We start from the raw sequence: 12,013 nt of genomic DNA on the forward strand, positions 1-12,013 counted from the left end.
GTTGTGCTCTTTTCTTCACAAGCCTGAGTGTGTGTGTGTGTGTGTGTGTGTGTGTGTGTGTGTGTGTATGTGAGTGAATGACAGAATGACAGAATAAATCAGCCCAGGGTAGCTCAGCACTTGGAGAGTCAGACCAGAGGCTTCCACAGTCCTAGATAGACTAAAGAGTACAAGATCTGCCCCTTCCTCAGCCCCGGGCCTTTGGTGACTGTGACTGTGCTTTCCAGGTGTTGAAGCACAACGGGTCATCGGAGATCCTCAACAAGCTGTATGACACGGCCATGGACAAGCTGGAGGTGGTGAAGAAAGACTATGACGCCCTGCGGAAGCGGTACAGCGAGAAAGTGGCCATGCACAACTCAGACCTGAGCCGCCTGGAGCAGCTGGAGGATGAGAACCAGCGCCTGCAGAAGCAGGCCGAAATGCTCACCCAGCAGAGGGACACGGCCATCCAGCTGCAGCACCAGTGCGCCCTCTCCCTGCGGAGGTAGGCGCCAGAGGGGCTTGCCTGCCGCCTGCTCTTGGAAATGTGTTGGCGAACCTTCTGCTGGGCTCCCTTCTGTGTGGGCTTGTGGTTGTTGACCACAGTCCCAGCCACTTCCAAGGAGTAAAGGAACCACAAGCTTTATAATAATAATGTAAAAAGTCAGGAATGTTCCCAGAAAACATTTTTTGGCCACTCACTTAGTTGGGGTGCTAACTACAAAGTCAGCAGTTGGGAACCACCAGCTGCTTCTCAACAGAAAAACGGGTCTTTCTATTTCCGTAGTTCTAGCCTGTCCTCGAGGGGCACGCGAGCGGGAACCAACCCATGCCGTGAGAGTTTGAATTTGGGTTGCCCACTGCTCCTGTGGTCAAAGGCAGTAAGCAGGCAGCTGTAAAGAGCCCCCGTTTACCTGATAGTTGTGGAGGCTACAAGTCTGCATCAGGGTCTCACCTGTGGAACTGCGTCCCGTGAACTTCTGCTTTCGAGTGTCTGCTAGTTGCCCTGGGTGTTCTTTTATGACTGAATTGTTTTCTATTTTGAGTTTTTGTGTTTTCTTTTTGTTCATACCATGTGTTTTCACAGGGGAGATTTCTTTTTCAGATCAGAAGGCATTTGATACTTCTAATTTCAAATGAGAAGATTTAAAGGCATTATAGGGGACACACATATCCGGAGTGAGCTCTCGTGCTAGGACTACTGCCTCGAGGCGTGTTTCTTCAGACTCACAAAGTTATGCTGGTTCCCTGCAGGGCAGCAGCGCAGACAATGACTGGATCAGCAGTATCCTAAAAACCCGAGAGGCTGAGAATGTTGGGGAGCTTTTAATACTGTTGGTGAATCACTCAAGAACAAAACTCGCTCTCCTTAAGTCACTGCTGCCTCTTGGAAATGCTCTCTGGGTTTCCAAGACTGTAACTGGGAGTCACAAGCCCAGTCTTTCTCCCTCAAAACTGCTGGTGGTTTTGAACTGCTGACCATGTGGATCGCAGCCCAGTGCATAACCACTACACCAGTCCGTACATGTTGTCTGTTTTCTACTGAATATATATCTCTGTGTCTGTTCTGGCATTTTATCTCAGACTAGGTTTAGGATACATACTACATTGGTATGACTTCAACTGATCACATCACATTAATATAGGCCAATATAATCTATCTAGTAGAGCAAGGTAATATCTAAGACCAACTGATTTAATCATATGCCACCGTAGACAGTCCCTGGGTTATGAACATTTGACTTAGGGACAACTCCTATGCGCCCTTTATTGCAGGACCTCAAACTGGGCTTTTCGTGGCTAATGAAGCAAAACAGGATAGACTAGAATCTTTACCATTTGAGTGATTTATCATGGTAACCGGAACAGTAAACACTACTGAAAATTATGGGTTGAAGGCTTATACTGAGAGACTCAAAGAGGCATAGGGAGCCTTTCAGGAACCGGTTGTAAGATGCTGGATTTGTAGTAGAATTGTGGAGAGCTGCCATATTCATTGTGGTGCAGTCAGCCGGCCCCTGTCTTCGAGTGTGATATGCCATCATCTTTGAAGTCCTTCATTAATGTTATATAAAGTTGTTCTCACTTTGAAATGATTGAACCAACCGTACAACAATGAAAACACAAACTCAAACTCACACCCCTGCTGAATCTGATTCCGTGATCCTATAGGACAGAAGAGAATTGTCCCTCCGGGTTTCCCAGGCTCTCTCTCTTTATGGAGCAGGCTGCCACGTTTTGCTCCTGTAGGGTGGCTGGTGAGTTCAAGCCACCTACCTTTCAGGTAGTGGCTGAGAGTACTTTAAGCATGGTATCACAAGGCATCCTTGAATCCTGAAGCAACCACTGCTTGAAACAAATTCTTTTTTTTTTTTTTTTGAAACAAATTCTTTATCACAATCTATTTACTTGCAAACTCAGCGTTTAAATAATTAAAAGGACTTTGAGCCTTTTCTTACACTAAAGCAAACTGATTTGGCCTACTGTTCCCTTTTCAGGAGAGAAAAAAATTAATCAGATAACTTTTTAACAAAACTTTCATACTATAGCCCATAATCCAGAATCAAGTGTAGGTATCTGGATTCTTCCAGCACCCCCTAGGAAAACACTTGAAAAGACTGCACTAAAGTGAGGCTAAATAAGAACCATATGTATCTGTTCTGACTGACCTATACATCCGATTTAAAGACATATTCAGGAATGTATCTTATTCAGAACCCAAAGGGTTACATGTCCTTCTCAACATTAGTTAGACCAGTATTTTCTTCAAACTACTAGGAACCCTGATATAATGGAGTCGAGACATAAAATGAAACATCACAGAAGTTCAGAATATTTCCTTTTCCCCGTATCTAGACCACTCGTGCGTTCCGAGCATCTTGTGCTTTAGATTTCCCACAGCCTTTCTTCTCTGTGTTAGCCTCCACCTAGCAAACAGGGAAGCCCATTGTCTGGGGCATTGTTCTTTCTTCAATGGCATTTGGTGTTAAGATATATAATTTTTTGAAATGTGGTGCCCGCCCTCAAAAGGATGTTGTCAGGAACATTCCTATTGAACAGTAGTTCTCCGAAGTATTCCTCAGCTTCACGTGAAAAAGCTGTTCTCTAGATGAGAAGATTTGGTAAGTGCTGAATCAGACACAGGCAGGTTTCTTAGTTGTGGGATTTGTCAGGGCCTTCATACTAGTATTGTACAGAAGGGTTCTCCAAGAGGGGCCTCAGCAGGTCACTGGTAGAAAACACTTTTTAATGGGACTACTGCCTCATTGGCACCCTAAGGAACACACTTTGAGCCATACTGCTCAGAAAGTGCTTCCTAGCCTGCCACCTCAAAACCTTATTATATGTTTCTGTAAATGAGGTGGTTGAACTAAAAAATTATAATAATTAAAAAATAGAGGATGTAGTCCAGTTGTGGAAGAAATAAGATGTTATTTCTAATGTAGCCGAGGAGATAAAATCCTCAGTTTAATTTGTTGTATTTGTAGGAGGCTGAGAAAATTCTAGGTCCAGGGAGCATGTCCTGTGTGACTTTGCTCTCATGGGAGGACGGGAGAATGACCCCACAGAGCCCTCTTGCTGGACCAGTCAGGACAGTCGAGCAGTCCAGAGCTGATTGGCAGGGCATTGCCTACCCTGCAGTACCTTTCGTCTCCAGGTTCGAAGTGATCCATCATGAGCTGACCAAGGCCACAGCCCAGAACAAGGACCTGCGGTGGGAGATGGAGCTGCTGCAGTCGGAGCTGACAGAGCTGCGGAGTGCACAGGTGAAGACTGCCAAGGAGTCGGAGAAATACAAGGAGGAGCGGGATGCGGTCTACAGCGAGTACAAGCTCATCATGAGTGAGCGGGACCAAGTTATCTCGGAGCTGGACAAGCTGCAGACGGAGGTCGAGCTGGCTGAATCCAAGCTGAAGAGCAGCACGTCAGAAAAGAAGGCTGTCAACGAAGAGATGGAAGCACTGCGGCAGGTAGGCTGGTGGCAGAGGGGCACATAGCCTTGTGGCGTCTCATGAAGTGGGGAGGGAGAAAGAGGCTGTACAATGCATGGTGTTTGGCTTAGGATCCCTCTTAGCTGTAATGCAGTTTTCTCTTTTTAATTATATATTTTATTGGCATATGATTCATATCCTACAATTCAATAGATCAGTCATATCAAGAAGAGTTGTGCAGTCCTCCCCACAGTCAACTTTAGACAGTTTCTTCTTCTTTTTAATCATTTTATTAGGGGCTCATACAACTCTTATCACAATCCATACACGCATCAATTGTGTAAAGCACATTTGTACATTCATTGTCCTCATCATTCTCAAAACATTTGCTCTCCACCTAAGCCCCTGGCATCAGCTCCTTATTTTTCCCCTCCCTCCCCGCTCCCCCCTTCCTCCTGAACCCTTGATAATTTATAAATTATTATTTTGTCATATCTTGTCCTGTCCGGCATCTCCCTTCACCCACTTTTCTGTTGTCTGTCCCCCAGGGAGGAGATCATATGTAGATCCTTGTAATCAGTTCCCCCTTTCCAACCCACCCTCCCTCTACCCTCCCAGTATCACCACTCATACCACTGGTCCTGAAGGGATCATCTGCCCTGGATTCCCTGTGTTTTCAGTTCCTATCTGTACCAGTGTACATCCTCTGGTCTAACCAGATTTGTAAGGTAGAATTGGGATCATGATAGTGGGGGAGGAGGAAGCATTTAGGAACTAGATGAAAGTTGTATGTTTCATTGTTGCTATATCACACCCTGACTGGCTTATCTCCTCCCCAAAGACCCTTCTGTAAGGGGATGTCCGGTGGCCTACAGATGGGCTTTGGGTCTCTACTATGCACTTCCCCACTCATTCACTATGATAGGATTTTTTGTTTTGTTGATGCCTGATACCTGATCCCTTTGACACCTCTTGATCGCACAGGCTGGTGTGCTTCTTCCATATGGGCTTTGTTGCTTCTGAGCTAGATGGACGCTTGTTTACCTTCAAGCCTTTAAGACCCCAGACACTATGTCTTTTGATAGTCGGGCACCACCAGCTTTCTTCACCACATTTGCTTATTCACCCATTTGTCTTCAGCGATTGTGCTGGGAAGGTGAACATCACAGAGTGCCTTGTTAGTAGGACAAATTGTTTTTGTGTTGAGGGAGTCCTTGAGTGGAGGACCAATGTCTATCTGCTAAGGTAGGCCTTTTTTATTAGTGAAGCTAAACCAGTGTTTCCCAAAGTTGGTGACGTTGCACGCTTGGTATCCCTGCAATGATCCATGGGGTGGCGTAAAAGCATAACCCTACTCTTTATCTTGGATTATATGCGAGATTACAAAAGGTTTTCATTGTCAGGGTAATTGTTTTCTCTAAAAAGGGGCAATAAGCCAAATAAGTTTGGGAATCTTTCATATAGTTTAGTTTTAAGACTCCAGGGAATAGTTCTGGCTTAAGGTCTAAGGTGTGACTGACCCAAGCCATGATCTTTTCAGCTGCCTCACATACATGTGAAAGTTAGGCATTGAATAAGGAAGACAGAGAGGAATCATTTGATGTATTTGAATTATGGTACTGGCAAAGAATATTGAAAACACCGTGGATTGCCAAAAGAGCAAATAAACCCATTTTAGAAAACGTACAGCCATAATGCTCTGTGGAGACAAAGATGGTGAAACTTTATCTCACCATGATGTCAAGAGAGACCAGTCCCTGGAGGAGGACATCATGCTTGGTAAAGCAGAGGGGCAGGGAGAAAGAGGAAGGCCCTCGACAAGATGGACGGACACAGTGGCTGCAACAGTGGACTCCACATAAGACTAATTGTGAGAACAGTGCAAGACCGGGCAGTGTTTCACTCTGTTGTATGTGAGGTCGCTATGAGTAAGAACTCACTTGATGGTAGTTAACACAAAGGTTTAAAGATTATCTCGGAGCAATAATGTTAGGGGTCCTTCTACCTTTCATGTCTCCAAAGCAGGGGTCCTCTAACTTTTCAAACAGGGGGCCAGATCACTGTCCCTCGGACCCGTTGGAGGGCCAGAGTATAGTTAAAAAAAAAACTATGAACAAATAACTCTGCACACTGCACATATCTTATTTTGAAGCACAAAATCAAACAGGGCAAAAACACCTGGCAGGCCAGATAAATGGCCTCAGCGGGCCGCATGTGGCCTGTGGGCCCGCAGTTTGAGGACGCCTGATCTAAAGCCTAGAGTTCATGATAATTTAAAATTATTCTGCATTTTATCAATTTTAAAAAAATCATTCATTGTAAATTAGATGACCATTTCAGATCAGATGATCAGTTTTGCATTCTACAACTTGAACAATTTGTCAACTTTACCAATGTGTCTGTCTTCCTTCTTCTTTCCCATGTCCTTTTGGTTTCAGATTGTTTGTCTTCCCAAGCCTACCGCTACCCTAGTACTTCCTCTGCCCTCCTTTCCTCTCCTACCCCGGTAACTGTCAAAGCCTGTTTCTTTTCCTGTGGAATGCCTTGATCTTGATTTTTTTCCTTTTATAACAATGGTCTTATATTTGTCCTTTCGTGATTGAATAACTTCACTCAACATCATGTCTTCCAAATTCATTCATGCCATGAGCTGTTTCACTTATTGAATCACAAAGAGGAAGACCTTGGACCAAGCCGTTGTGAGGATGGTACCAGGCTGTGCAGTCTGGTTCAGTTGTAGACAGTGTCGCTATGAGTTGAAACTGACTTGACTGCACCTAGCAGGAACAACATAATAACAACAGTATTCCATTGTATGCATATACCAAAGATGGTTTATTCATTCTTCCACTGATGGGCGTTTACATTGTTTCCGTCTTCTTGCTGTTGTCAAGAGTGCTGCAGTAAACATGAGTGTGCTTATGTCTACTAGCACTTTGTTCCTTGTTCTCTTAGGGCATACACTGAGCAGAGCAGAGGGATTGCTGGGTCACGCGATCCTTCTATTGCCTGTTGGGTGAGGGAGCAGTATAGCACTTTACACAATGCCTGTGCAGTCCTGCGGGCAGTGTACAAGGGTTCCGCTCGCTCCACACCCTCTCTAGCGCTCTTTGCTTTATGTCTTTGATATTTTAACTTTGGATCAATGCCAGTGTGAGGTGCTGTCTCATTGCTGTTTCGCTTTGCATATCTCAAATGGTTAGTGGTTTAGAGCATTTTTAATGTGTTTATTGGCCACCTGAATGTCTTCTTTGGCGAACCATCTGTTTAATGTCCTCTGCTCATTCTAAAATTTGGTAATTTGTCTTTTTTTTTAATTGAGGTAATGCCGTTTTCCATACATTTTAGGGATTAGTCCCTTTTCTGACATATCATTGCTAAACTTTTCCCCCCAGTCTGTATGTTTCCTTTTTACTCTTTTAATTAAGTATTTTCAGACCCACAAGTTTCTGATTTTTGGAAAGTCCTGGCCATCTCTTTTGTCTTCTTCTGGATGTGTTTCGTCACTGTGTCTGATAGTGTGTGCATGCCTATGTAATAGGGCTTTAAGTTTGTCCTTGTTTTCTTTGTTGTTGCTTCTGGTGATCTTTATGGCTCTCTGGGTTACATGTCTTTAGTCCACCTTTAGTTTGTTTTTGTATATAAAGTAAAATAAGGGTCTTACTTCATTCAAATGCAAATAGAACAAATTTTGCGGCACCATTGTTGAACAAACTCTGCCATTTAATGTATTTCAACTCTTTGTCAAAAAACAGTTGTCTGTAGGAGGATGACTTTTACTTCTGGGTTCTGTATTCTAATTGGTCTCTGTGTCTCGCATTGTATCATTACCAGCTCCTTTGACCCCTGTGACTGCGTGGTAGATTTTGAGGTCAGGTACTGATCTTCTTCTTAAGTAGTGCTTTGCTTATCCTGAGTCCCGTTCCTTTCCATATAAAGTTAGTGATTCATTTTTCTATTTCTTTAGAGAATGAAGGTGGAATCTGAATTGGGATGGCAATATATTTATAGTTGGCTTTGTATAGTATTGACATTTTCATGTTACATCTTCCTAACCATGAACATGGAAAATTTTCCCATTTATTCTCTTTTGGTTTCTAATAGGAGTGTTTTGTAGTTTCATGTGTGCAACTATTCATTTCTCTGGTCATTTTTCCCGTAGTTATTTCATCTTTTGTGTAACTTTCGTAAATGGCACTCTTTCCTTGATTCCCTTTTCAGAGTTTTCTTTGTCAGTATAGGGGCCCAATTGATGTTTGTGTGGCTATCTTGTACCCTGCAGTGTTCCAGCAATTCATTTTTATATTTTGAACTCTGGAGTACTGAATTGTTGGGGGCAATGCTTTAACAAATGAGGAAGAAAGAACAGCCCAAAAGACTGAAAGTGACAGTCATTGACAGAGGGTCGGGGATTGTCTCGTATGGATGAGCTTGGGATAGCGCAGTGAGGCTGTTTGGTTGGGAATTAGACCTTGGAGCAGGCAAAAATTCTCTCGGGGAGGTTTCTGGACAGCACTAAGCAGTGTGAAGAAGAGGTCCAAATTCCCTGAGTGTGGGCTCGTGAGACTTCTGTTGGTATGTGTTCCTTCAGCCTTGGGAGTTGGTGTGTCAGTGCTTCCATTCTTCCTAAGACTGTCTCCTTAACACCAAGCCCAGTTCCAGGGTTTATGCACAGGATATTGGCTGGGCATCAAGTCTGCTGGCAATTGAGACAGAAATCTCTTGGAAGTACAGCAGGAGGAGAGGAGAGGCCCACCACTAACCCTTTAGCAGGGTGCTTCTGGAACTGAAGTCCTTGGCTCTTTCTTCAGTTTGGCTAGCTGCATGGACAGCACCACTCTGAGTCGACCAAAGGCAGCCAGTGATGTGCCCTGGGACCTCCTGGCTCTGAGGCTGGATAGAGAGCTGACCACCCCCCCCACCCCCCCACCCCCCGTGACCTGGGGAGGCTCCTGGAGTTGTTCCCTTGTTGGTTCCAATCCAGCAACTGAAAAACCGGACGGACTGGAGTTGGAATTCTTTTTTTTTTTTTTTTTTTTTAACAATTTATTGGGGCTCATACAATTCTTTTCACAGTTCATATATATACATACATCAATTGTATAAAGCACATCTGTACAGTCTTTGCCCTAATCATTTTTTTCAATTTTCTTCTTTTACATTTTATTAGGGACTCATACAACTCTTACCACAATCCATACATATACATACATCAATTGTATAAAGCACATCCATGGAGTTGGAATTCTTAAAAGAGACATTTGTGGTGTCTTTTTTAATTTCCCTCACATGTTTAAAAAGATGTCATAAATAATTTTATTGGGGGTGCTTACAGCTCTTATAACAATCCATACTTCAATGGAACCAAGCACATTTGTACATATGTTGCTGTCATTATTTTGGAAACATTTTGTTCCTACTTGAACCCTAGGTATCAGTTCCATTTCCCCCTTCCCCTGCACCCTTCCCATCTCGTGAACCCTCGATAACTTACAGGTTATTATTATTTTCATATCTTACACCATCTGCTGTCTCCCTCTCTTACACGTTTTTAAGAACAAAGAATGAATTTTCTATTCATGTGTCTACAGTTCTATTTGAAATTTCCCTCGTGCATTTAATTCTTTAAGATGGTGTTAAGATGCACCTTCATTTCTGCTTTTTCAATAAACAAAGATAAGGAGTACTTCACCACAAAAATACTGATGTATCCTATTTAAAAATGACCCAGTATGCCCAAGTATAAAATCTATTATTATTATTTTTTTAATCTAGTGCTGTAGACAGGGAGGGAAAGTTATTATCTTTCTGTTTCAAGTATAACTGATGTCTGCCCCTATCACTGTATCCCGGCTTCATGCACATAATGGCATTTGATCCGAACAGCTCTTTGAGAGCCGCATTGGGCTCTCGGGAAGGGGTGAACTAGGTAAGTGGCAATCCGAACATGTGACGCGGGTAGCACAGGAGGCAGTCCACCTATGCCACCGAGGCTTACAGTTGAGCAGAGGCGGGACTTGCAGTCCAGGGCTGTGCAGGCTCATGAGTTTGGCTTGCGACCCTAACCTCGCAGTACTCCTGGTCTGACTGTGGATGTGGGGGTGGGGTGCAAAAGGGGTGGCTATGCTGGCATGAATTATGGGTATGAGTTCCTTACTCTCCATCCAGCTCCTCACGCGCGTGGGGAGATAGTTGGGGCCAGAGAACTCTGTAAACAGCCCCTTCGGTTTGTCCCCTCCCCTCCAGATCAAGGACACAGTGGCAGTGGATGCAGGACGAGCCAATAAGGAGGTTGAAATCCTCCGAAAGCAGTGTAAGGCTCTGTGCCAGGAACTGAAGGAAGCTCTCCAGGAGGTGGATGTGGCCAAGTGTCGGCGGGACTGGGCCTTCCAGGAACGGGACAAAATTGTGGCAGAGCGAGACAGTATCCGGTAAAGCCACCTGCACCCTTGGGCCCCCTTTCTGTGGCTTAGGTGGGCTGGTGGTTAGGTCACCTTGTATGCCAGTGTAGACTCCTGGCTTCTGGCTGCTCCCCAGCTCCCCTTCCAGTGTCCCTGTGTCTGTCTCTTCCACGTCTCTGTCTCAGGCTGGCATTTACTCGGTGGAGGGCTTCTGATGAGACTTCCAGCCAGTACTCATTGGGTGCCGACGGTGTGCTGGCACCTCAGATCCCTTGAGCAAGGGGACAGAGGACAGGAATGACTGATACATGCCTGCGATGCCAGTGAGGGCTGGCTGCCTTGGGATCTGGGCCAAATCTAGGGCAGAGCGGTGGGGAAAGTGTTCGTGGCAACCCCAGGGCAGCAGGGAGGAAGGCGCTCACGGGAGCATCCCGGGGCAGGGAAGTGCACGGAAGAGGGCACATAGCCGGTGATCAGACATGGCGGTGGGCCAGGCCACAGCAGGGGTGCCTGCAAGAAGCCCTTGCGGACTGAAGGAACTGCTAGGGACGGTCTCGCCAGAGAAGTCTGCCTGTTGAGCTAGAACTTGAATCACGAGTGGGCATTTTCCAGGTGGAAGCAGGGAAGCGTGTCAAAGGACTGGGGGAACAGAAGGGCAAGCATGGAGTGAGAGTGGCTGGAGGGTGGCATGCACTGGGGAGGTCCTTAGGGAGCGAGGTGGGCAGGGTCCCTGAGTCAGGTTGTGAGAGCGCTAGAGGTATACCCAGGAGTGTGGACTTCGTCCATGCCGGAGTAGAACCAGGAGAGGCTGTCAGGCTACCAGGGGAAGGCAGGCCCTGCAGAGGAGAGGCTGATGTCTAGGGCTGACTAGGAGAGGGAGGTGAGCAGACATGGAGTGGTGAGGCTTGGTAGGTGGAGAGCAGCCTTCCCAGGGAAGCCCTGATGGGCTTAGGGCTTGGTGGGCCCATTTGACCCTTCTTCAGTCTTTTCCTTAGGCTTCACCTTAGGCTGGGCTGTGGTCAACAGATGGGGAGTTGACCGGGGTTGGGGCTGTAGCGATGGAGGCCTAGCCATCTGGGTGTACAGATGACAGTTTGCAATTCCTACTGCCAGGGGCCCAGCCTCTTTTGTAGCCAAGGAGGTCTTGGGGTGCCCCAAACCACCCTCTCCTGCAGATTGTTTGCCCAGAACTCAGCGCTGCAAACCTGGCTCTTGTCTGGGTGCTTCCACTCTAGTGGAGAAGCAGCCCTAGAAAAGACTGCGTCTGGCAGGAATGCAGGGGAGCCCCTCAGCCAGGAGTGGAGATGCGGGAAGTGTCCTGGGCTGGACATTGGCTAGCCAGCACTGGTTGCCCAGTAACCTGCGGGCTGCCGCTGTCCTTCTTGTTCCCCTCTGTCACAGCATGGTTTGGCCTGAGTGCTCTCACCCCAATCGCAAATTTTCCTTCTACCTAGCGCAAGGCAGGGGTTTCTGAGTGTGCGGGGTCACCAGGTTATCCACTGCAGGCCCCTTCATAAGCTCCCCCTTCACCTGTCCCTAGCATGACCTTGCCTTCTGCCTCCTCTCTGCCAGGACACTGTGTGACAACCTGCGGCGGGAGCGGGACCGAGCCGTGAGTGAGTTGGCCGAGGCCCTACGTAGCCTGGACGACACTCGCAAGCAGAAGAATGACGTCAGTCGGGAGCTTAAGGAGCTCAA

The 12,013-nt window shown here is 46.1% G+C and overlaps 1 protein-coding gene across 3 annotated transcripts in view; it reads left to right on the forward strand.

Moving 5' to 3' along the window:
• DLG5 (discs large MAGUK scaffold protein 5) overlaps positions 1–12,013 on the forward strand; it is a 183,263-nt gene that overhangs the window by 108,785 nt on the left and 62,465 nt on the right. For all 3 annotated transcript variants that reach the window (XM_075535107.1, XM_075535108.1, XM_075535106.1), the window contains exons 6-9: positions 228–487; positions 3,641–3,953; positions 10,161–10,345; positions 11,888–12,013. In XM_075535107.1, the coding sequence (XP_075391222.1) occupies positions 228–487; positions 3,641–3,953; positions 10,161–10,345; positions 11,888–12,013 (884 nt within the window). The remainder of the gene's footprint in view (positions 1–227; positions 488–3,640; positions 3,954–10,160; positions 10,346–11,887) is intronic.

Source organism: Tenrec ecaudatus, chromosome 16 (assembly GCF_050624435.1).
Source record: "Tenrec ecaudatus isolate mTenEca1 chromosome 16, mTenEca1.hap1, whole genome shotgun sequence".
Taxonomy (NCBI): domain Eukaryota; kingdom Metazoa; phylum Chordata; class Mammalia; order Afrosoricida; family Tenrecidae; genus Tenrec; species Tenrec ecaudatus.